The sequence below is a fragment of the Ranitomeya variabilis genome, chromosome 3 (assembly GCF_051348905.1).
Source record: "Ranitomeya variabilis isolate aRanVar5 chromosome 3, aRanVar5.hap1, whole genome shotgun sequence".
Lineage (NCBI taxonomy): Eukaryota > Metazoa > Chordata > Amphibia > Anura > Dendrobatidae > Ranitomeya > Ranitomeya variabilis.
The window spans coordinates 250,203,314-250,227,343 of NC_135234.1; the positions used below are offsets into that span (position 1 = coordinate 250,203,314).

The 24,030-nt window shown below is 45.2% G+C and overlaps 1 protein-coding gene across 3 annotated transcripts in view; it reads right to left on the reverse strand.

The window, feature by feature from the left end:
• Positions 1–11,585: 11,585 nt before the first annotated feature.
• SLC30A2 (solute carrier family 30 member 2) overlaps positions 11,586–24,030 on the reverse strand; it is a 50,041-nt gene continuing 37,596 nt past the window's right edge. For all 3 annotated transcript variants that reach the window (XM_077295360.1, XM_077295361.1, XM_077295362.1), the window contains 3 exons: positions 15,877–15,982; positions 15,635–15,769; positions 11,586–12,276 (listed from right to left, as the gene is read on the reverse strand). In XM_077295360.1, coding sequence (XP_077151475.1) covers positions 12,131–12,276; positions 15,635–15,769; positions 15,877–15,982 — 387 coding nt within the window. In that variant the 3' untranslated portion in view covers positions 11,586–12,130. The remainder of the gene's footprint in view (positions 12,277–15,634; positions 15,770–15,876; positions 15,983–24,030) is intronic.

The window sequence follows — 24,030 nt, forward strand, 5'->3', positions numbered from 1 at the left end:
GAAACGACAGGAGAGCCTGATACACCGCCCAGAGTTCTTTTTGATTTGAGGATGCTGATAGTTCCTGAATTGACCAGTTGCCCTGAGTCACTCTGTTTCCCATGTGGGCCCACCACCCCCTGGGACTCGCATCGGTTGTTATTACCCGAGATATTTTGGGTACCCAAGGAATCCCTTTTGAAATATTCTGGCTCTTTCCCCACCAGAGGAGGGAATGAATAACGGAGGAATTTAGAGTGACCCTGCTTTCCAAATTGTTTTTTAAAATTTCCTGCCATTCTAGTATGTGCCACTGAAGCTCCCTTGTGTGGAATTGTGCAAAGGGTATCGCCGGCAGGCATGAGGATAGAGACCCCAGTAGAGACATTGCCCTCCTTAGAGTCATGGAGGGGTTTTGCAGTGTTTGTGCTATCATGGCCAAAATTTTGTCTTTTTTGGGGCCCGGGAGCCGGCATTCTTGAACCCGGGAGTCTAACGTCAACCCTAGGAACTCCTGTACCTGAGAGGGTTCCAACTTTGATTTTTTTATATTTATGAGCCAACCTAATTCCGTCAGAGTAGTCATTACCCGGTCTCTCTGATGTCTGCAATTTTGAGCCGAGTCGCTGGCAATAAGAAAATCGTCCAAGTAAGGGACTATGATAATGTTCTGTTCCCTTATGTGGGCCATCATCTCCGCTACTATTTTTGTAAATATCCGCGGAGCTATAGAAATCCCGAACGGGAGGGCCCTGTACTGGAAGTTTCTTATTTTCCCTTTTATGGATACCGCCATCCTGAGAAACTTTTGAGAATTCTCGTGGATGGGCACATGGTAATATGCGTCGGTTAGATCTATCACAACCATGTAGCAATTCGGAAAGAGAATTTTTATTGTAGATTTTATTGTCTCCATTTTGAATTTGTGATTCCTTACATAATTGTTTAGGTTTCTTAAGTTTATAATTGTCCGAAAGGACCCGTCGGGTTTTGGTACTAGAAACAGAGGGGAGAAAAACCCCTCCCCCATTTCTTGAGGAGGAATCTCCTGAATTACAGCTTTCTTCAGTAGGGCGATAATCTCTTTCTCTAGTGCCGCTTGCTCTACCGACGAAGACCTCATTTTTGTTATTACATAATTTCGAGGGGGGAGGGAAAGGAAATCTATTTTTAGGCCAGACTGTATGAGTCTTAGAATCCAGGTGTTGTTGGATATTTTCTTCCAAGCAGGAAGAAATGCGGTGAGTCTTCCCCCCACCGCAGGGACAATGTCATTTGGTGGGTTTTTTGTCACGGGAGGTGTTGCCAAAGAGGTAGCCTCTATCTCGCCTTCTACCTTCTACCCATTTATTTTGGTCTCTAGGAGGTCTTCGACGAAAAAATTTTCTATTCCGAAAGGACTGTTTAAATGGGGCTGGTCCCAGATTTGGAAACCCCTTCTTTTTGTCTCCCGCTTTCTGGAGGATGTCATCCAAGGTTTCCCCGAATAAGAAGTTTCCCTCGCATGGAATAGAACACAGCTTTAATTTGGTTTGGAGATCCCCTGGCCAGCTTTTAAGCCATAGGGTCCTTCTGGCCGCATTGGAGAGAGCAGCGGCCTTGGATGTTAGACGTACTGAGTCCGCTGAGGAGTCTGCTAGAAAAGCTGCTGCTGCTCTAATTGCAGGAATTGAGTCTAACAATTTACTTCTGGGTGATCCGTCCTTGATCTGGCTTTCCAGCTGGTCAACCCACACCATCAAAGACCTGGAGGTGCAGGTCGCTGCGACTGCAGGTCTCAGGCTACCTCCAGCCGATTCCCAAGCCCCTTTGAGAAAGGTATCTGCTTTTTTGTCTAAGGGGTCTTTGAGGGTACCCATATCCTCAAATGGGAGCGCAAATTTTTTTGAAGCTTTAGCTACTGCTACGTCCAATTTGGGTGCCTTGTCCCAAGAAGTGGACGCTTCATCATCAAAGGGATACTTTCTTTTCAGCGAGGGTACTGAAGAATTTCTCCTGTCCGGTTTCTCCCATTCTTTTTTGATTAGTGTCTGGACATTGGAGTTTAATGGAAAAGCTCTCCGCTTTTTTTGTGTCAGACCTCCGAACATAATGTCTTGAGCCGTTTTATCGGGTCTGGGATCCTCAACCCCCATGGTGGCCCTGACGGCTTTAACCAAAGCGTCCACTTCCTCTAATGGGAAGCAGTGACGGCCCGAATCTTCGTCAGAGGAAGATAGGGAGGATTTGGAATCAGAGTCCGCATCCTCAGATGAGGATCGGACAGAGTGAGCATATACCGTCTCCTTCACCTTTTCCTTCCCTTTTTTGGAGGATAATAGGGCATTCTGAACTTCCGATCTAATTATGGTTTTAAGTTCGGAAGCGAAGTCAGGGGTTTCTTCACATAACAAACGCTGGATACAAGATTTACAAAGCTTTTTTCCCCAGGTTGCTGGCAAAGCTTTGTTACATGTGGGGCAAACTCTATTTCTCTTTTTCTCCAGGCTCTTCTTACCCTAGTAAGGGAGAAGAGGGAGCCCTATTATAGGAAATGTGTACTTTCACGGAGATCACTCACCATTCAGATGTGGAGGCAGGTACCGGTTCTGGAGGAGGGCCGGGATCTGGAAGTGAAGCCTCTTGAGGAGGAGAGTTAGTCCTTGCAGCAGATCTGCTGCGCTGTGTGGATCGACTGCTTGATCCACTTCTGGAGCTCTTTGGGTCATTTTTCTTATGATGCTGCTGCCTTGGCTGCAGCTGCTGTGAATCGCTGTCCTCCATAGTGAAAGGGAGATAGTGCGACAATCATGTGTGCACCATCTCCCTTTTTAAATCCGGCGTCAGCTCCGGCGTTTTCCGTCACTTCCGGTCCTGCACACATCCCTGGGAGAGGAGAACTTGCCGCGCATGCGCGCGGGGATGACCCGGAAGTTGATGCCGCATTTCCGGAGCGGCGGCCATCTTACTACACCCGGCCCGTGCAGCAGCCGGCACGGGAGCTCCGGGTGACCAGCGCCCCTTCGTCTGTCGGAGTCTGGCGGCGGCCTCTCCCCCGCTCACCCTGAAAACCCCATCGGTCTCAGCGGTGGCGGCTTCGGGTGCCGGACCAGCCGCGGCAGGAGCCTCCTCGCTGCCAGAACTCGACTGTCCGGTCCCGGTCCGTGGATACGACGTCTTCCTTGCAGGTACCGCCGAAAGGAGGTTCCCCGTTCAGGGACAGGAAACCAACTGATGCGAGGGAGAGGTATCGCCCTTATGTATCTGTAGGTTTCCTGTCCCCGAAGGGCGGATCCCCTCTCTCCGTAGTGCTGTCATGGGAGACCGAGAAATAATTATTTTTTCTATAAAAGTTTTTATTGTATAAAAGCGCCAAAACACAAAAAAATGATATAAATGAGGTATCACTGTAATCGTGAACCTGAAGAATAAAACTGCTTTATCAATTTTATCATTCCCCACTCTGCCTCTGACACTGCCACTGCGGGTGCGCAATGACGTCATCGCGCACTCGCTGTGTCAGCAGCAGCAGCCGCCGAGACCGGAGCAGGGAAGGAGCAGCGCGGCGCGGGAACGTTGAGAGTGAGGAGTGTTTTTTTTGGGGGGTAACTGTAACTGAGTACTGGACTATGGGGCTATTCTTGGGGGGAGGGGAGCTGTGCTGTATACTACATGTCTGTGCTATATACTACATGGCTGTTTTATATACTACATGGCCATGCTATATACTACATGGGCTGTTATATGCTACGTGGGCTGTGCTATACACTACATGGCTGTTCTATATACTAGGTGGGCTGTGTTATATTTGTGGCTGTGCTATATACTATATGGGCTGTTATATTCTACGTGGGCTATGCTATATACTACGTGGCTGTGTTATATGCTACATGGGCTGTTATATACTACATGGCGGTGTTATATGCTACGTGGCTGTGCTATATACTACGTGGGCTGTTATATACTACATGGCTGTGTTATATGCGATCATGAATCGTAGTATGTGTTAAAGGAGGGCCCACTGAGACTCTTTCGCCCGGGGCCCTCAAAAACCTGGAGCCGGCCCTGGTTAGAAGGCTGGGTAGAGGGAAGAGTGCCAGGGAGGCTAGTTCTGATCTGGCACACCCCAATAAGTTTGCTAAGTTGGCAGATGAGGGGGTGCCAGTACAGGGGTAGCACTGCTGCAGCCAGGCATGTGCTCTGAAAGCCAAAAGGAGTGACTGCTACAGTAAGGAGGGAAATAGGAGCTTAGTGCAGGCCAGACAGGTGCTGGTAGTGGGGGACTCAATTATTAGGGGAACAGATAGAACAATCTGTCACAAAGACACAGATCGTCAAACGGTGTGCTGCCTACCTGGCGCTCGAGTCCGACACATCGCTGATCGGGTGGACAGATTACTGGGAGGGGCTGGTGAGGACCCAGCGGTCATGGTGCACATTGGCACAAATGACAAAGTTAGAGGTAGTTGGAAGGTCCTTAAAAACGATTTCAGGGAATTAGGCTGCAAGCTGAAAGCAAGGACCTCCAACGTGGTATTTTCCGAAATACTGCCTGTACCACGCCAGAGAGGCAACGGGAGATTAGGGAGGTTAAATAAAATTAAATAAATACAGAAAATTAAATAAATTCTGTAAAAAGCAAATCAAGGCAGCTAAGATTGAGACAGAGAGACTCCTTGCCAGAGAGTAAAAATAATCCCAAAATATTCTTTAACTACGTAAATCGTAAGAAACTAAAAAATGATAGTGTTGGCCCCCTTAAAAATAGTCTGGGTGAAATGGTGGATGAGGATGAGGAAAAAGCCAATATGCTAAATGACTTTTTTTCCATCAGTATTTACACAAGAAAATTCCATGGCTGACAATATGATCAGCGATAACAAAAATTCCCCATTAAGTGTAACCTGCATAACCCAGCAGGAATTACGGCGGAGTCTAAAAATCATTAAAATTGACAAATCTCCGGGCCCTGATGGGATACACCCCAGAGTACTGCAGGAATTAAGTACTGTCATTGATAGACCATTATTTTTAATCTTTAAAGACTCCATAATAACAGGGTCTGTACCACAGGACTGGCCTGTAGCAAATGTGGTGCCAATATTCAAAAAGGGGACAAAAACTGAACTCGGAAATTATAGGCCAGTAAGCGTAACCTCTACTGTGGGTAAAATCCTGGAGGGCATTCTAAGGGATGCTATGCTGGAGTATCTGAAGAGGAATAACCTCATGACCCAATATCAGCATGGGTTTACTAGGGACCGTTCCTGTCAGACTAATCTGATCAATTTCTATGAAGAGGTAACTTCCGGACTGGACCAAGGGAACGCAGTGGACGTAGTGTATATGGACTTTTCAAAAGCTTTTGATACGGTGCCACACAAAAGGTTGATACATAAAATGAGAATAATGGGGATAGGGGAAAATATGTGTAAGTGGGTTAAGAGCTGGCTCAGGGATAGGAAACAAAGGGTGGTTATTAATGGAGCACACTCGGACTGGGTCACGGTTAGCAGTGGGGTACCACAGAGGTCAGTATTAGGACCTCTTCTTTTTAACATATTTATTAATGACCTTGTAGGGGGCATACAGAGTAGAATTTCAATATTTGCAGATGACACTAAACTCTGCAGGGTAATCAATACAGAGGAGGACAATTTTATATTACAGGATGATTTATGTAAACTAGAAGCTTGGGCTGATAAATGGCAAATGAGCTTTAATGGGGATAAATGTAAGGTCATGCACTTGGGTAGAAGTAATAAGATGTATAACTATGTGCTTAATTCTAAAACTCTGGGCAAAGCCGTCAATGAAAAAGACCTGGGAGTACGGGTGGATGACAAACTCACATTTAGTGGCCAGTGTCAGGCAGCTGCTACAAAGGCAAATAAAATAATGGGATGCATTAAAAGAAGCATAGATGCTCATGAGGAGAACATAATTTTACCTCTATACAAGTCACTAGTTCGACCACACTTAGAATACTGTATACAGTTCTGGTCTCCGGTGTATAAGAAAAACATAGCTGAACTAGAGCGGGTGCAGAGAAGAGTGACCAAGGTTATTAGAGGACTGGGGGGGGTTCTGCAATACCAAGATAGATTATTACACTTGGGGCTATTTAGTTTGGAAAAACGAAGGCTAAGGGGTGATCTTATTTTAATGTATAAATATATGAGGGGACAGTACAAAGACCTTTCTGATGATCTTTTTAATCATAGACCTGAGACAGGAACAAGGGGGCATCCTCTACGTCTGGAGGAAAGAAGGTTTAAGCATAATAACAGATGCGGATTCTTTACTGTAAGAGCAGTGAGACTATGGAACTCTCTGCCCGTACCACCACAGTGAAGCTCTGGACTATGACTCTCATATTAGAGGCCTGGTCAGAATCCAGGTCCGAGCCATCCTCTGACAATACATCCAAAACCGCCTCGCCAGACTCTGGAGAGAAGGACCGGGAAGAAGCTGACCGCCGGGAGAGAGAGCGAGGACCTAGAACGACGCTCCTGCCTGGATCTCTTTTGGCCTTTGGTGGTAGGTGCAGCTGGTGAGTCCTGCTACCCACTAGCAACAGCGGAGGCAGGAAGGAGCAACCTGTCAAGAACGGACACCAGGGTCTGCGATACCTTGGTGAGGTCCGCCATGGACTGTGACAAAGAGGTTGCCCACACTGGGATAGGGGCACCACTCTCTCCTGGGGCAGAAGGGGGCTCCTGGGTAGCAGGCACGGGGGGCTGCTGCAGTCCTGACTGAAGGGAGAGGACTGACCTGAAGGGAGCTTGCATCTACTGTACATGAAGAGCAGACAAAGTGTCTCAAGAGCAGAAGAAGAAGAGAGGCAGGAGGATGAGAGAACTCTTTTAGGATTAGGCTAATGAGCAGACCCACTAACTAATGCCAAAAGAAAGGTTAGGGGGACAGGAAGAGAATGCAGAGGAGAGTGGCAGTCTGCAGGTGTCCTGAAGTCTGCTTCCGGGCTGTAGTCAATTGTAGGAAGAGAAGATGCAGGTCCTGCAGGGAAATGCCATCTTCCAGTTCAAAAAGCCAGAAAATGGCGACTGTGGGGAGGATGAAGAGGACCTTAAGTGTGAAAGCATGCACTGCGGAGGAGTGGGCGAATGCTGAAAAGGCCTGCTCACTGAGGCGGAGCTAACAGCCGGGTGCAGAAGAGGAGAAAGATGGCAATGGCTGCAGAGCTTGCCTGATGAAGGCGGGAGGAGGGGGGAGCTAGCCACCAAGGACAGAAGAGGAAGTGTGCAAGCGATGGGCAGGAGAAAAGCCTACCTGAAGAAGGGGAGAAGGGGCGGAGCCAGACACCAAGACTAGGCCAGAGAGAAGCCAAGACCTAGATTAACCCCTTCACGACATGCGCTGTACTAGTACAGCCTATGTCATGTCTTCCCCTTTGATGTGGGCTCCGGCGCTGAGCCCACATCAAGGTCACGACATGTCAGCTGTTTTGTACAGCTGACATGTGCGCGCAATAGCGGCAGGTGGAATCGCGATCCATCTTCCGCTATTAACTAGTTAAATGCCGCTGACAGCGACATTTAACTACAGCTTCCGGCCATCGGGCCGGAAATGCGCGCATCGCCGACCCTTGTCATGTGACTGGGGATCAGCGATGCGTCGGCATGACAATCTGAGGTCTCGAGACTCTATGGTTGTTGATGCCGGCTTGCTGTGAGCGCCACCCTGTGTCGGCGCTCATAGCAAGTCTGTAATTCAGCTGTATAGGAGCGATCTGATGATCGCTCCTATGTAGCAGAGCCGATCCAGTTGTGCCAGCTTCTGAAGTATGGCAAAAGTAAAAAAAAAAAAAAAAAAGTTTTAAAAAATATGAAAACATTAAAAAAAATATTGAGAAAACAATTCAAAACGCCAGAATTACGTTTTTTTTGGTTGCCGCGACATTGCATTAAAATGCAATAACGAGCGATCAAAAGAACGTATCTACACAAAAGTGGTATCATTAAAAACGTCAGCTCGGCAAAAAATAAGCCCTCACCCGATACAAGATCCCAAAAAATGGAAACGCTACGGGTATTGGAAAATGGTGCAATTTTTATTTTTTTTTGCAAAGTTTGGATTTTTTTTTTCGCCACTTAGATAAAAAATAACCTAGACATGTTTGGTGTCTATGAACTCATAATGATGTGGAGAATCACAATGGCAGGTTAGTTTTTGGCTTTTTTGGTAGGTTCACTAAATGCTAACAAAAAACAAATGTGGGATTGCACTTTTTTTGCAATTTCACCACACTTGAAATTTTTTTCCTGTTTTCTAGTACAAGACATGGTAAAATCAATGGTGCCATTCAAAAGTACAACTCGTCCCGCAAAAAATAAGCCCTCACATGGCCATATTGACGGAAAAATAAAAAAAAAAGTTATGGCTCTGGGAAGGAGGGGAGCGAAAAACGAAACCGCAAAAACGAAAAAGGGCTATGTCTTGAAGGGGTTAAGGATGGTGGCCGACAAAGGGGATAAGCGGCACAGAGGCCCTAAAAGTGCTGAAAAAGGTAGCCCAGTACCCTAACCCAGAGGAGAACAAAAGAAAACAGCCAAACGTAGATCTCAAAAGGCCTACACTTACAGTAAAGCCCTAGAAATAAAGTGAGGGTTTAGGGGGGAAAAAAAAATCTCATCATCTTATCCCTTCATCTTCGATCTTTATTCTGTCTTCATCTTTTGTTCTTCGTATCTTTTTCTTTACCTGTACCTGGAGGAGAGAGAAGAATTAGACGTCCCAACCTCCTGTATTGTGGGATGTCCATGCCTCCTGAAACTGACAGGCTCTGGTGGGCGAGTGGGTAGGAGACGGGGGCTAGGACCAAGTACAGATCACCTAAACACTCTTCATGTGTTAGGGGTTGGGGTCCTGCTGACTAAACATATGAGAATACGGGGCAGCAGTACACACAGTACTCAGTCTCTACGTGGGAATACAGTGTGTTCACACTGTATCCCTCCAGAGGTAGGGGAGGAGATCCATATGAAAAAGAAGAGACGCTACTGGAAAACGCCAAAAACCAAGGTAGGTATGAGTCTAACGAAAGACCTGTGTCCACCCCCTACTGACACTATGCTAAACTGACTAACCTAGAGCCAGTCGGTGGGGTGTACACTGCAGGGGAGGAACTAGCTTTTTTTGTGCAGAGTGTCAGCCTCCTAGTGGCAGCAGCATCCACCCATGGTTTCCTGTGTCCCCTAATGAAGCGATAGAGAAAAGAAACATATGTTGTTATTTAATTAATTTGGCCAATAGGCCATTCAGTCCAGGGGGCACACTAACTGGTATTTAACCCAGTGATTATATTGGCTGTGAGAGAGATATTATATATATATATATATATATATATATATATATATATATATATATATATATATATATATATATATATATATATATATATATATATATATATATATACATACACATACATATATACATATACACACAGTGGGGCAAAAAAGTATTTAGTCATTCAGCAATAGTGCAAGTTCCACCACTTAAAAAGATGAGAGGCGTCTGTAATTTACATCATAGGTAGACCTCAACTATGGGAGACAAACTGAGAAAAAAAAAATCCAGAAAATCACATTGTCTGTTTTTTTATCATTTTATTTGCATATTATGGTGGAAAATAAGTATTTGGTCAGAAACAAAATTTCATCTTAATACTTTGTAATATATCCTTTGTTGGCAATGACAGAGGTCAAACGTTTTCTGTAAGTCTTCACAAGGTTGCCACACACTGTTGTTGGTATGTTGGCCCATTCCTCCATGCAGATCTCCTCTAGAGCAGTGATGTTTTTGGCTTTTCGCTTGGCAACACGGACTTTCAACTCCCTCCAAAGGTTTTCTATAGGGTTGAGATCTGGAGACTGGCTAGGCCACTCCAGGACCTTGAAATGCTTCTTACGAAGCCACTCCTTCATTGCCCTGGCGGTGTGCTTTGGATCATTGTCATGTTGAAAGACCCAGCCACGTTTCATCTTCAATACCCTTGCTGATGGAAGGAGGTTTGCACTCAAAATCTCACGATACATGGCCCCATTCATTCTTTCATGTACCCGGATCAGTCGTCCTGGCCCCTTTGCAGAGAAACAGCCCCAAAGCATGATGTTTCCACCACCATGCTTTATAGTAGGTATGGTGTTTGATGGATGCAACTCAGTATTCTTTTTCCTCCAAACACGACAAGTTGTGTTTCTACCAAACAGTTCCAGTTTGGTTTCATCAGACCATAGGACATTCTCCCAAAACTCCTCTGGATCATCCAAATGCTCTCTAGCAAACTTCAGACGGGCCCGGACATGTACTGGCTTAAGCAGTGGGACACGTCTGGCATTGCAGGATCTGAGTCCATGGTGGCGTAGTGTGTTACTTATGGTAGGCCTTGTTACATTGGTCCCAGCTCTCTGCAGTTCATTCACTAGGTCCCCCCGCGTGGTTCTGGGATTTTTGCTCACCGTTCTTGTGATCATTCTGACCCCACGGGGTGGGATTTTGCGTGGAGCCCCAGATCGAGGGAGATTATCAGTGGTCTTGAATGTCTTCCATTTTCTAATTATTGCTTCCACTGTTGATTTCTTCACTCCAAGCTGGTTGGCTATTGCAGATTCAGTCTTCCCAGCCTGGTGCAGGGCTACAATTTTGTTTCTGGTGTCCTTTGACAGCTCTTTGGTCTTCACCATAGTGGAGTTTGGAGTCAGACTGTTTGAGGGTGTGCACAGGTGTCTTTTTATACTGATAACAAGTTTAAACAGGTGCCATTACTACAGGTAATGAGTGGAGGAAAGAGGAGACTCTTAAAGAAGAAGTTACAGGTCTGTGAGAGCCAGAAATCTTGATTGTTTGTTTCTGACCAAATACTTATTTTCCACCATAATATGCAAATAAAATGATAAAAAAAACAGACAATGTGATTTTCTGGATTTTTTTTTCTCAGTTTGTCTCCCATAGTTGAGGTCTACCTATGATGTAAATTATAGACGCCTCTCATCTTTTTAAGTGGTGGAACTTGCACTATTGCTGAATGACTAAATACTTTTTTGCCCCACTGTATATATATATATATATATATATATATATATATATATATATATATATATATATATATATATATATATATATATATATATACACACACACACACATACATACATACATATATATCTTTTATCTGTCTCACAAGCACAGTTTTCCTTTTTTTTTTTTTTTTTTTTTTTTAAACCAAACTATGCTTAGAGTGGGTGATCAGTATCTGATCAAAGAGATGCAGCACCCTTAGCCCCACCAGTCAGCTTTAACCAGTGGTGGCTAAAAGTACTTTGATTCTGCCTGAGCTCAACAGATGGGTATTACATATCCGCCCTCTGTTCAATTGAGTAAGGGTTTGGATCTACAATACTCAGCTGCAGCCACAATAGTGACGGTGGCGCTGTGTTCTGGCAGTATCTGAGAACTTCCAGCCACCGCCGGTAACAGTTAATAGGTGGGGATGTCAGGAGTTGCACCCAATTGACCAGACATTCATGGATGAATCTAAACGTAGGCCATTAATAAATTAGTGGCCAACCCTTTTAAGCTCAATACTACTTAACCTAATATTGTAAAAAAAAAAAATATATTTTATGAAGAGATATATTTATGCACAACAGTTATCTTAAGATCAAACTTCATTTAAGGAAGGTTACCACGAAGATAAAATAGCAATGTTAGCAGAGGAGTATCATAACTGTTAATTTCTACAATTGTAGTTATATTACAGAAATGTAACAACAAATTACAGCAATTCCTCATGTCCAATGACATGTTTTATTTCTTATCTAGTTATGATAAAGTTTCTCCTTTTTATAATGTGCAAAAGTCTGCAAATATGTGAAGCACTCCATGGTGGAGAATGGATCCTTCTTACTACTCATCTTGAAGAAAATTTCAGGAGGGGTGAAGAGATAACTGATGGCATGCAGCGGACCTATGCAGCTTTAGAATACTTCTCTCCTTAAATCCTTGAGCAGGACACAATTCTCACATTAGGTTGAATGTAATCCTGGGCTAGAGAAGCCAGTGCAAATGGAATTCACATCCAATGAACACCACCAATGGCACAGAAATCAACAGGATCCGATGGATGGAAGGCTTCCAGATCGAAGATGTATTAGTCAGTAGGATCCTGACATTCTTGACAATCTCTCATATCTTCAGAGTAATTTTCTATCTGGATAGTAGTTGTGTGAAAGTGAAATTTGCACTGTAGCTGCAAACTGGCTTCTTTCAGCACCATCTGAGAGTCTGCATCTTCATCTACGTCAAACAAGAGATGGAGAGCGTTTACACAAAAGGAAACACACATGCAGATAAATAGTAAGGACAGATCAAGCTTGTAGGTTCTCCAACGATATACATTTTTAGAAAACCTTATTACTGTATGGTGAGACTCCATTGTCATTACAGTAACAATTAAGCTGGAAGAGGGTGCTCAAAGAGGTCAGAAAGGTAATATACAGAAAATACATTGTAGATGAGAGTTTACTACATCTCATTCACACGGTGTAGAAAATTCACACTTGGTCCAAATATAAAAAAAAGAAACACTTGTGATGGCCTGCAATGCAATTTTATTACTTAATTTACTTATTTATATAGCCCTATAAATTCCACCATGTTTTACAGGCGACATTCTCCATTGGGGCTCACAACTGAAATTCCCTATCAGTCTTTAAAATGTGGGTGGAAACCAAAGAACCTGGAGGAAACCCACACTAACACGGGGGGGAACATATAAACTCCTTGCAGATGTTGTCCATGGTGAGATTTGAACCCAGGACTCCAGCGTTACAACACAAGGAAGCAGTGCTAACCACAAATTGTTGTTGACTGTACAGATTTGCTACAAGTTTTTATATGCATGTGTTAAGGGATCTTACTATCACTTTCATAAAGATGCTTTTGGTTTACAAATAGCTAAAAATCGCACCATAACTCTGTAAAGGGGACTGTACCTCATCCTTTCCCCCCAACTTTATATTCTGCCTATAAGCACATTTAGAAAACTATTTCTGTTGCTGAGTAGCAATGCCATATTTGTTCAGTGTGAACATGTACCTCACATTCCATGCTCCTCTTAGTCTGTAATTGTAAGGGTATGTTCCCACGGTCAGTAAACGCTGCGGGTTGAACGCTGCGTTCATTCGCAGCATCCAGATGTTACAGCATAGTGGATGGGATTTCAAGAAATCCTATGCCCACTATGCGTGCACCGGTGCCAGCGGCTTCCCTGCGAAGATGGACATGCAGTGCGTCTTCCTAGACTGCAGCATGTCTATTTATCTTGCAGAGAGGCTCAGTCTCCACAAGATAAATATCACCAGCCCAATGTATTGCATGCGGGGATTCCGCATAGTTCAATGAACACATGTGGAATCACATGCGTTCAAAAGCCGGCAGCTCTTTGGATGGAGCAGACATGTGCTGCGTCCAAAGCGCTGCCAATTACTGACCATGGGAACATACCCTAAGGGGCTGGTGAACTGCTCCATCAGTACAGACATACCTTGTTAGAGTAGTGGACACCACAATTATGGTTTTCTAGATGTAGCCATGGAGGTGAACAAAGTGCCAATCAGATGGAGCTATAATCCAGAGATTCCTACACCAATGTGACAGTTCTTGTGCTTAGATACTGCACCACATCATTGGCGAATGGAGAATTGAAGTAAAGGGAAGTCTATAAAAGACAGTGTAGAGCACCAACTGACTGTGTGCACAGTGAGACACATGACATGCTTGAGAAACCTGTTCTAAGCACAATTTGAAGTCCATGTACAGCCACCTAGGAGTAAAGGTACCTTCACACTTAGCGACGCTGCAGCGATACAGACAACGATGCTGATCGCTGCAGCATCGCTGTTTGGTCGCTGGAGAGCTGTCACACAGACCGCTCTCCAGCGACCAACGATGCCGAGGTCCCTGGGTAACCAGGGTAAACATCGGGTTGCTAAGCGCAGGGCCGCGCTTAGTAACCCGATGTTTACCCTGGTTACCAGTGTAAAATGTAAAAAAACAAACAGTACATACTTACATTCGCGTCCCCCGGCGTCCGCCTCCTGCACTGACTGAGCGCCGGCCCTAAAAGCAGAGCGGTGACGTCACCGCTGTGCTGTGCTTTCACTTTACGGCCGGCGCTCAGTCAGTGCAGGAAGCGGACGGCGGGGAACGCGAATGTGAGTATGTACTGTTTGTTTTTTTACATTTTACACTGGTAACCAGGGTAAACATCGGGTTACTAAGCGCGGCCCTGCGCTTAGTAACCCGATATTTACCCTGGTTACCATTGTAAAACATCGCTGGTATCGTTGCTTTTGCTGTCAAACACAACGATACACGGCGATCTGACGACCAAATAAAGTTCTGAACTTTAATCAACGACCAGCAATATCACAGCAGGATCCTGATCGCTGCTGCGTGTCAAACACAACGATATCGCTAGCCAGGACGCTGCAACGTCACGGATCGCTAGCGATATCGTTTAGTGTGAAGGTACCTTAAGGCTATGCGCATACTGGGTTCTATGCGCAAGAAGTTTAAGCCAGACAATGACTACAGTCTGGATAGATGAGGAGACATCAATCCTTCGTATGCGCCCATTACAAAAGAGACATACCAGCCTGAATTTGTTTTTTTGTACTGACTGGGCACTTTAGTGTAAGGTTGAACAAATGGTTTGCAGAGGAATACTAGTCAGTCTGAAGACAAAAGAAAACATTTTTGGCCTCCTTCTGACAAATCTGGATCTATGTCAACGTTAGTATAGGTCTGCAAATGAAGAGACAGTCTGAAAACACCCACAGCAGCACAGAGGATTCAGGTAAGAATCAGCAGCCACCTTGGTCACTACCAGACCCCTGGATGACACACGGTGGCTCTAATTGGCAGTTAGGCATCAGTGAGAGATCTTGCCATCAGTTATTGTTGTGTTATCTTGGGAGTCCAAATTCCAGCACCCAATTCAATTATTGACAACATTGCTAAATGCCACAAATTTGTTAGAGACTGTGATTGGTACTGCAATTATTGAATGTGAACAGTTGCTGCGAGTGGCAGTTCTAGGCACAGCAACTAAATACAATGACGTAGAGTCCAGCTACCATTGACTTTCACCCTATCCACTCGGATCTCAGACAGCACAGCCACAGCCCAAATAAATGATACATGAAGAAATAGTCCAGTTTCATGAATAGATTGTTCTTTATTCAGATGAAATCTATACACCAGAATAGAAGTCACGATGACAGATGATCTAGCATTGATGTAACGCTCATATCTACATGTCTCAGGTGATCACTCACCCTTTATCATGATCGATAAAGAAGAATCTAGTCATGCACTTGGACTATTTCTTCATTTACAGCAACTAAAATGCCCAGTGCTGTGCCTACCAAATAAAGAAAGGGACTAGTCAAATACCTTTTATTCAACAGATTTTCACTAAAGTCAGCAGTCACAGCCCCCACATATCAAACTGATGTAGTGATGATTTTATATGAAAAGCCCATTAAGTGAACAAAATAATTAGACAGAAAATGTAAGACAGTCCACATACAAGTCTAGATTTTATATACAAGAAAAATAGTTAATGCTAGTTGGACAGGTAATCACTTACTTATTGCTATGTGAACAGAAAGAACAGGTTGGGACACTGTAAGGGCCCAGATATGCAGGCTGTGAAGAGCTTTCACTCCATGGATAGAAAGAAGGGTATCCCTGACCATGTTAAAGTCAACACCCTTAGGAGTACCTGTAGCGAGACAAAAATACTATATTCTGTTATGGACAAATAGGACCCCAGCACAATTGCCTCAGCTTCAATCACAATCAATATAACATTTGAGTCATCCTACTTACCCTCCATTAGCACAAGCAGAACATCTCTAAGAATGGTTAATGTGGTACCCAAGACCAGGATAGAAAACAGGAATGTGCAGATAGGGTCGATAATTTTGTATTCTGGCTGGTAGAAGACACAGAGATTATTTATATTCAGATACTGGAATCCGGTATTTCGAACTCACGCTCTAGCATTTTCATACACAGTTAGCAGGATGTGCCAATGTAATTAAAGGGGTTGAGCAACTTTATTTTAAAAGGGAATCTGTCACCTCAAAAATCGTATATGAGATAAGGCCACCGGCATCAGGGGCTTATCTACAGCATTCTGTACTGCAGTGCCGGGCCTCTCTGACCTTTCCCAGCACCTGCGCACTGCAGTACTTTGCTCTGCCCTCAACAGGGCAGACAAAGTACGCCTGCGCCGGAGCCCCGGCTGGAAGACAAGAAGAGGACGTCATCGAATGAAGATAGGAGGCACCGGACCCAGACCGTGGCGCCCATCGGACCCGGACCGCCCCTGGGTAAGTATAATATAACCTGTTTTTCTTACCTTTCAGGTTACATCGGGGGCTTATCTACAGCATTACAGAATGCTGTAGATAAGCCCCTGATGGCGGTGGCCGCAGCTCATATGATTTTTGGGGTGACAGATTCCCTTTACCAGAGTCAAGTCAATTGTGCATCACCTGACTTATGAATTGACTGATGGAGGAAACAAAAAGGAAGCAGAATAATGTAGAGAATCAATAGAGCAGAGCTGACCCATACGTAAAAGAGGTCATCTACATATATTTACCAGCAGATGTCATGTTGTCTGAATAAATGTTGTGTATACATAAAGTTGCTCAGACAACATACCATCTGTTGGTACAGATATGTAGATGAAATCTTATGTATTCTTTTGTTTCCGCCATCAACCAAGTCAGACCTCATTTGCAGTTTAGCATTAATTCATCCAAGAAAATTGAATTTCCTTAATTCCCTAGTCATCAAAGATGAACATGGAATACAAAGCAACAGACCTATATACAAAATATACCTATATACTATATATAGACAAATATGGCCTTCTACACTATTCAAGCTGCCACCCCAGACCACAAAGGATTCCATGTCATTAACATTTCATGTTAAAGCCGACATTGGGAGCCATACAAGTAGACTCACATAAGTTATTGGACACCAGGAGAATGGGCACAGTCCTACACCTAAACAGTTCTAGTTGCTTCGAATGTTGTTCAAGGGACTGTCCGCACAAAATGGTTGTTCAAACCACGTACAGTTGCTCAGTGCATCACGATAGGGCATAACATTTAACTACGCCTTCCCACCTGCTTGTTTTCCATCCATCTCCGCCCTTCTATTTCTCTATGAAGCTTAAACTGTCAAGGAGGGGAGGGTGGAGATAAGGGAAAAACAAGCAGTTGAGAAGATGTATTAACATGTTTGGCCCCACCATGATGCACTGAGCACCTGCACTTGTTTTGAACAGTACCTTTATGTCCAATAACTTCCTTTATCCACATACAGGCAAAATCATACCCGATCAAGGGATAACATAACTGTGCGACCAACTAGGATTTATTTTATCAACTGCCATTGCAGTCTGCTATATATTGGAGAAACCAGACAATATGTCTGCGATAAGATAACCAGCCTCAAATCTACCATACGAACATGGTTCCTCTCCCTATAACTTTAAAGGGAACCGGTCACCAGGTTTGGCTGATATGAGTTACGGCCACCCCCATTCTATAATGCTGTAGATAAGCCGCTGATCTGACCTGCAAGAGAAGAAAAATAACTTATTATACTCACCTGGGGGTGGTGCGGTCCGATGGGTGTCGCAAGTCCTGGTCCGGCGCCTCCCATCTTCTTACGATCCCCATCCTCCTGCTTGCTTCATGTGGATGACGCGTTCCTGAGTTATCCACACATGCTCCCTGGCATCGCGCTCCTGCACAGGCATACTTATCTCCACTGTTGAGGGCAGAGCAAAGTACTGCAGTGTGCAGGCGCCAGTAAAGGTCAGAGAGACCCAGCGCCTGCGCACTGCAGTACTTTGCTCTGCCCTCAACAGTGGAGATAAGTATGCCTGTGCAGGAGCGCGATGCCAGGGACCCTGTGAAGCAAGCAGGAGGATGGCATCACAAGAAGATGGGAGGTGCCGGACCAGGACCTGCGACACCCATCGGACCGGACCGCCCCCAAGTGAGTATAATAAAAGTTATTTTTCTGCTCTTGCAGGTCGGATCAGGGGCTTATCTACAGCATTATAGAATGCGGTATATAAGGCCTGAAAGGTGATGGCCGTAACTCGTATCGACAGGTTCCCTTTAAACATGCAAAGCACACCATGGCTCACACTAGATTTCAGGTGATAAAACAGGTCTCTAGACCAAGAAGAGGAGGATGTCATAAGAGACTATTAAAACAACGAGATCCATATGCTACAAACCCTGACCCCTTAGGTCTAAATAGGATGTAGGATTTATGGTTTTAAAATTTACTTTGGTCTAACTTCTTAAATTTTAATTCATATTCACGCCTTCTTATTTTCTTTTTAGACACATTGAAGACTATTACCTAGCAAAATAATAGCTTGAGAGAGACCCGGGAGGGTCGAAACAGAGAATTAATGTTGTATGAACCACTGTATTTTCTAATATATAAATTGAGATATCCTTTAATGACATCTTCTATTAAATATATTATTTCAGGTTTGCACCATTTCGAGAGTGTGCAGTGAACTTGTCATCAAACATGCTGGGAACAATAGTCATAGTTACTCACCGATAACGGTGTTTCTCAGAGCCCATGACAGCACACCAGAGAGAGGGGATCCGCCCTTCAGGGACAGGAAACCTACAGGATAAAAGGGCGGTACCTCTCTCCTGCATCAGTTTTGTTTACAGAGCATCGGAGGTCCTCCAGGTTAGTCACAACAACAAAAAATGTACAATTTTATCATATTGCTTAACAGGTAAACACCGTGTCTATATGAAAAGGCACTTCACACAAAATAATGTGCTCACCGCACACGTGATGAGGGGGGAATAAGTAGGTGCTGTCATGGGCTCTGAGAAACACCGTTATCGGTGAGTAACTATGACTTTCTCAGTCGCCCATGACAGCACACCAGAGAGAATTGCAGAGATATATTGGTTAGGGAGGGACCACAGCCTGTAGAACCCTTCTTCCGAAGGTTAGGTCAAACGAGGAGGCTAGGTCTAGGCGATAGTGTCTGAAAAAGGTTGAAGGTGATGACCAGGTGGCCGCCTTACAGATTTGATCTAATGGTACCTCTGACCTTTCGGCCCAGGAGGTCGCCATAGCCCTTGTAGAGTGGGCCTTCAGTCCCTGTGGAATGGCGTTCCCGGTGGATGAGTAGGCCAAGGCTATTGCGTCTGTCACCCATCGAGCAATAGTGCCCTTAGAAGCTTTGAGTCCTTTCCTAGGCCCCTGGAAACAGATAAAAAGAGACCCTTCCTTCCTACACTGTTGGGTGGATTTAATGTATTGGATTAGACACCTTCTCACATCTAGTGTGTGGAATTTTTCTTCTTTCCTATTTTTAGGGTCTGGGCAGAAGGAAGGAAGGATTATTTCCTGGGACCTGTGAAATATGGATGCTACTTTGGGTAGATAGGCAGGGTCTGTTTTTAGTACAACCTTATCATCCAGGATTTGTGTAAAGGGAGGGTTTGCGGACAGGGCTTGGAGATCACTTATTCTACGGGCCGATGTCAGGGCTATTAGGAGGGCAGTTTTAAGTGATAGAATCCTAAGAGGTATTGACTCTATAGGTTCAAACGGGGGTTCTGTCAGGGCTGACAAGACCAGGTTCAAGTCCCAAGTTGGTAATTTTTTTACTGTTACAGGTTTAGACCTTGCGGCTGCTCTGATAAACCGCATCACCCAAGGGTTTGCTGCTATGTTTTCACAGTACAGTGCTCCTAGAGCTGATATCTGTACTTTTAAAGGTACTTATTGAAGGCCCAGGTCTAACCCCTTTTGTAGAAATTCTAATATTTCAGTCACTGGAACCCCGTCTTGCAACCAGACCCCGGAGGAGGATAAAAATTTTTGCCAAGTTTTACCATATATTTTTGTGGTCACGGGTTTTCTACTTTTCATTAGTGTAGAAACTAGTTTGTTAGAAAAACCTCTATCCCTCAATAGTGACCTCTCAAATTCCACGCTGTTAAGTGGAGATTCTGTGACTGGGGGTGGAACACCGGTCCCTGAGACAGAAGGTCCGGAAGATCCGGAAGGACCCAGGGATCGGTGATCGATAGCATCCTCAGCCAGGAGAACCAGGCCCTTTTGGGCCAGAAGGGGGCTATTAGGATAAGTCTGGATTTGTCCTGCCTGATTTTTCGCAGAACTGCTGGAATGAGGATGATGGGAGGAAATGCGTATGCAAGGGTTTGTGTCCAGGGAATCGTAAATGCATCTACTGCCTGAGGATTCCCTCTGGGATCTAAGGAGCAAAAGGTTTTCACCTTCTTGTTGTGCATGTTTGCAAAGAGGTCTATTACAGGGATGCCCCATAAGTCTGTGATTTTTTTGAAGATTCCCTGATTCAAGGACCATTCCCCTTGTTTTAGTTGGGTACGACTTAGAAAGTCCGCTTCCTGGTTCTCTACTCCTTTTATGTGTAGGGCTGATATGGATAGAAAACTGTTCTGTACTAGGCTGAGAATTTCGGAGGTAGTTTCCATTAATGTTTGAGACCTGGTACCCCCCTGGTGGTTCAAGTAAGCTACAACTACTTTGTTGTCCGAAAAAATTCGGACGTGATGCCCCTGTAATTCTCTTAGGAAAAAACGCAGTGCATGATTCACCGCTCTCAGCTCTTTTTGGTTTGAGGAAGTCTCGAGTTCCTGACTCGACCATACCCCCTGAGCGACTTTGTTGTTCAGGTGAGCCCCCCACCCTGTGGGACTTGCGTCTGTTGTTACTATCTGAGGGTTCTCTATCACCCATGGAATCCCTTTTGATAGATTGGTGGGATTTAACCACCAGGTTAGGGAATGAATAACAGGCGAACTTAGAGTCATGCGACCCTCTAACCGACCTCTTAGTAAACTCTGGTTTTTTAAAATGTCCCACTGGAGGGGTCTCGTGTGGAGCTGCGCCCACTGAACTGCTGGAAGGCAAGCAGAGAGGGACCCCAGTAACGACATCGCCTTCCTCAGAGACATGGATGGTTTTGAACAAGCTTCCGACACTAGATGTAATATCTTTTGTCTTTTCTGAACTGGGAGGCGACATTCTTGGGAACTTGAGTCCAAAGTGAGACCCAAAAATTCCTGAACCCTGGTTGGTTCCAGTTTTGATTTTTGAAGGTTCACCAACCAGCCTAGTTTTTTCGAAATGTCTATCACTCTTTGGCAATGCTGACTGCAGAGTTGGGCCGAGCTGCTTACAATCAAAAAGTCGTCCAAATATGGAACGATTAAAATGTCCTCTTCTCTTAGATGTGCCATCATCTCTGCTATCAATTTGGTGAAGATGCGAGGTGCGATTGATATGCCAAAGGGAAGGGCTCTGTATTGGTATTCCCTTATCTGCCCTTTCATGACCACTGCCAGTCTGAGGAATTTTTGAGAATCCTTGTGGATGGGGACGTGATAATACGCGTCGCTGAGATCTAGAACTATCATAAAACAGTTCGGAAACAGGTTTTTTATTGTCGACTTTATTGATTCCATTTTGAATCGTTTGTTCTTTACGTAAGTGTTTAATTTCCGTAAGTTTATTATGGTCCGGAAAGACCCGTCTGGTTTGGGAACCAGAAATAATGGGGAGTAGAAACCCTTCTTCCTCTCCAGAGGGGGAACTTCCAGAATGACATTTTTGTCCAATAATTTTAGGATTTCGAGTTCTAGAGCTTCTTGTTGTTGGGGAGAAGACCTTGGTGAAGTTACTACATAATGTCGGGGGGGTAGGGAAAAAAATTCTATTTGAAGTCCTGCGTTTATCAGATTTAGTATCCAGGGGCTGGTAGTGATTTTTTCCCAGGCCGGGAGGAACTGAGACAACCTCCCTCCCACCCTGGGGGAGATGTCACTTAGGGGGGGGTTTCTTATCTCGTGGGGAACTACCGAAGAGGAAACCTCTTTCTCTTCTTTTCCCATCATCCCAGCGGTTTTGTTCTCTTGGCGGTCTTCTCCTAAAGAATTTCCTACTCCGAAAGGGCCGTTTATTGAACGTTTGAGGTAGGATGGGGAACCCCTTCTTTTTATCACCTGCTTTTTGCAGGATATCGTCTAGAGTCTCTCCAAAGAGAAACTTGCCCTCACACGGGATAGAACACAGTTTGTGTTTAGTTTGTAAATCTCCTGGCCAGCTTTTAAGCCACAGGGTTCTGCGTGCAGCATTCGAGAGGGCTGCAGATTTAGACGTTAATTTAATCGAATCGGCAGACGAATCGGCTAAAAATGGCGCAGCACCTCTAATCATGGGAATAGAGTCTAACACCTTATTTCTGGGTACCCCATCCGTCAGCTGTTTCTCTAAGTTGTCAATCCAGATCATAAGGGAGCGTGACGTGCAAGCCGCTGCTATGGCCGGTCTCAAGCATCCCCCTGCCGACTCCCAGGCACCTTTGAGAAAAGTGTCGGCTCTCTTGTCAAGAGGATCTTTAAGGGTTCCCATATCTTCAAATGGTAACGCGTATCTTTTTGAGGCTTTAGCTACCGCCACGTCGAGTTTGGGAGCCTTATCCCATGAAGAGGAAGCTTCCTCTTCAAATGGATATTTTCTTTTAATAGAGGGAACTGATGCATTTTTCCTCTCTGGTTTTTCCCACTCTCTTTTGATTAAGGTTTGTATATTTTCATTTAGGGGAAAAACTTTCCGCTTTTTTTGGCATAGTCCTCCGAACATGACATCCTGAACGGTTTTGTCAGGACGAGGGTCCAATACCCCCATTGTCGACCTCACCGCTTTAACAAGGCCGTCAACCTCATCTAAGGGAAAGCAATGACGACCTCCCCTTTCGTCATCTGAAGAAGAGAAGGAGGAGTCCTGTGTATCTGAGTTTACGATATCAGAGCTGGAGGAATCAGAGTTCCTATAGGGAATAGGTTTTTCCTTACTGACTTTCTTTTCTCCTTTAAGGGTTTTAAACACAGATTCCACCTCTGCTTTGATTACGGACCGTAACTCAGAGGCGAAGTTTGGAGTCTCCTCGCAGAGGACTTGACCAATACACGAATCACATAACTTTTTATCCCAAGATTGCGGTAATTCTATATCGCATAATGGGCAGGTTCTGTGCTTTGTTTTTGCCGTTCTCTTCCTTGCCTAGGATAAAGGAGAAGAGGGACCCCAATTACAAACAAATGAGCTTTCACGAAGATCACTCACCAATCAGACGCAGCCACAGGTACCGGTTCTGGAGGAGGGGTAGGATCTTGAAGTGAGAGATCCGTAGATGGTAGCTGATTCACCACACTGGAACTCTTGCTACGTTGTGTGGAATGGCTACCAGACCGAGAACTCCGGGTGCCCGTAGAGGTTCGCTTCTTTTGTGCGTCCGGTTTCGGTCGTTGATGGTGGCGCTGCTGCTGCTGCGGTGGCGGCGGCTGGAGCTGCTGATCGCTGTCTTCCATGGCTCTATTACCTTGGGACGGCATGCAGCAAGGAGTCTCCTATGCGCACCATCTTTTAAGCAGAGCGCTTCTTAATAGCCCCTCCTCTGTGGCTGCGTCAAGGAGGAAGCGTCCCTTTTTTTTTTTTTCCGACATGCTACTGCGCATGCGCGCACAGTCAGGGACCCGGAAATGAAGCAATCCAGTTCCGGGGCAGCGCCATCTTGGTACACCTTAGTTACAGCGCTGCCCCCGAACCGGAAGTCGTCACATCACCTCCGGTGCGGCGCCATTTTGGAAACGCCAGCGTCCTGAGTGCGGCCGAGTGTCGGGAGCCCCAGCCTCCTATCCGGAGTGGCAGCTACACTTCCCCCCGCTCACGCTGACGGCCCGTCGGTCACAGCCGTGGCAGCTTCGGACACCGCACCAGCCGTGGCAGGGGCCTCCCCGCTGCCAGGACTCGGACTGGCCGGCTCCGGATTCCAGGCTTCTTCACGGTTCCAGCTTCTCAGGTACCGTCCAGAAGGTTCCCCGTCAGGGACAGGAAACCAAACTGATGCAGGGGAGA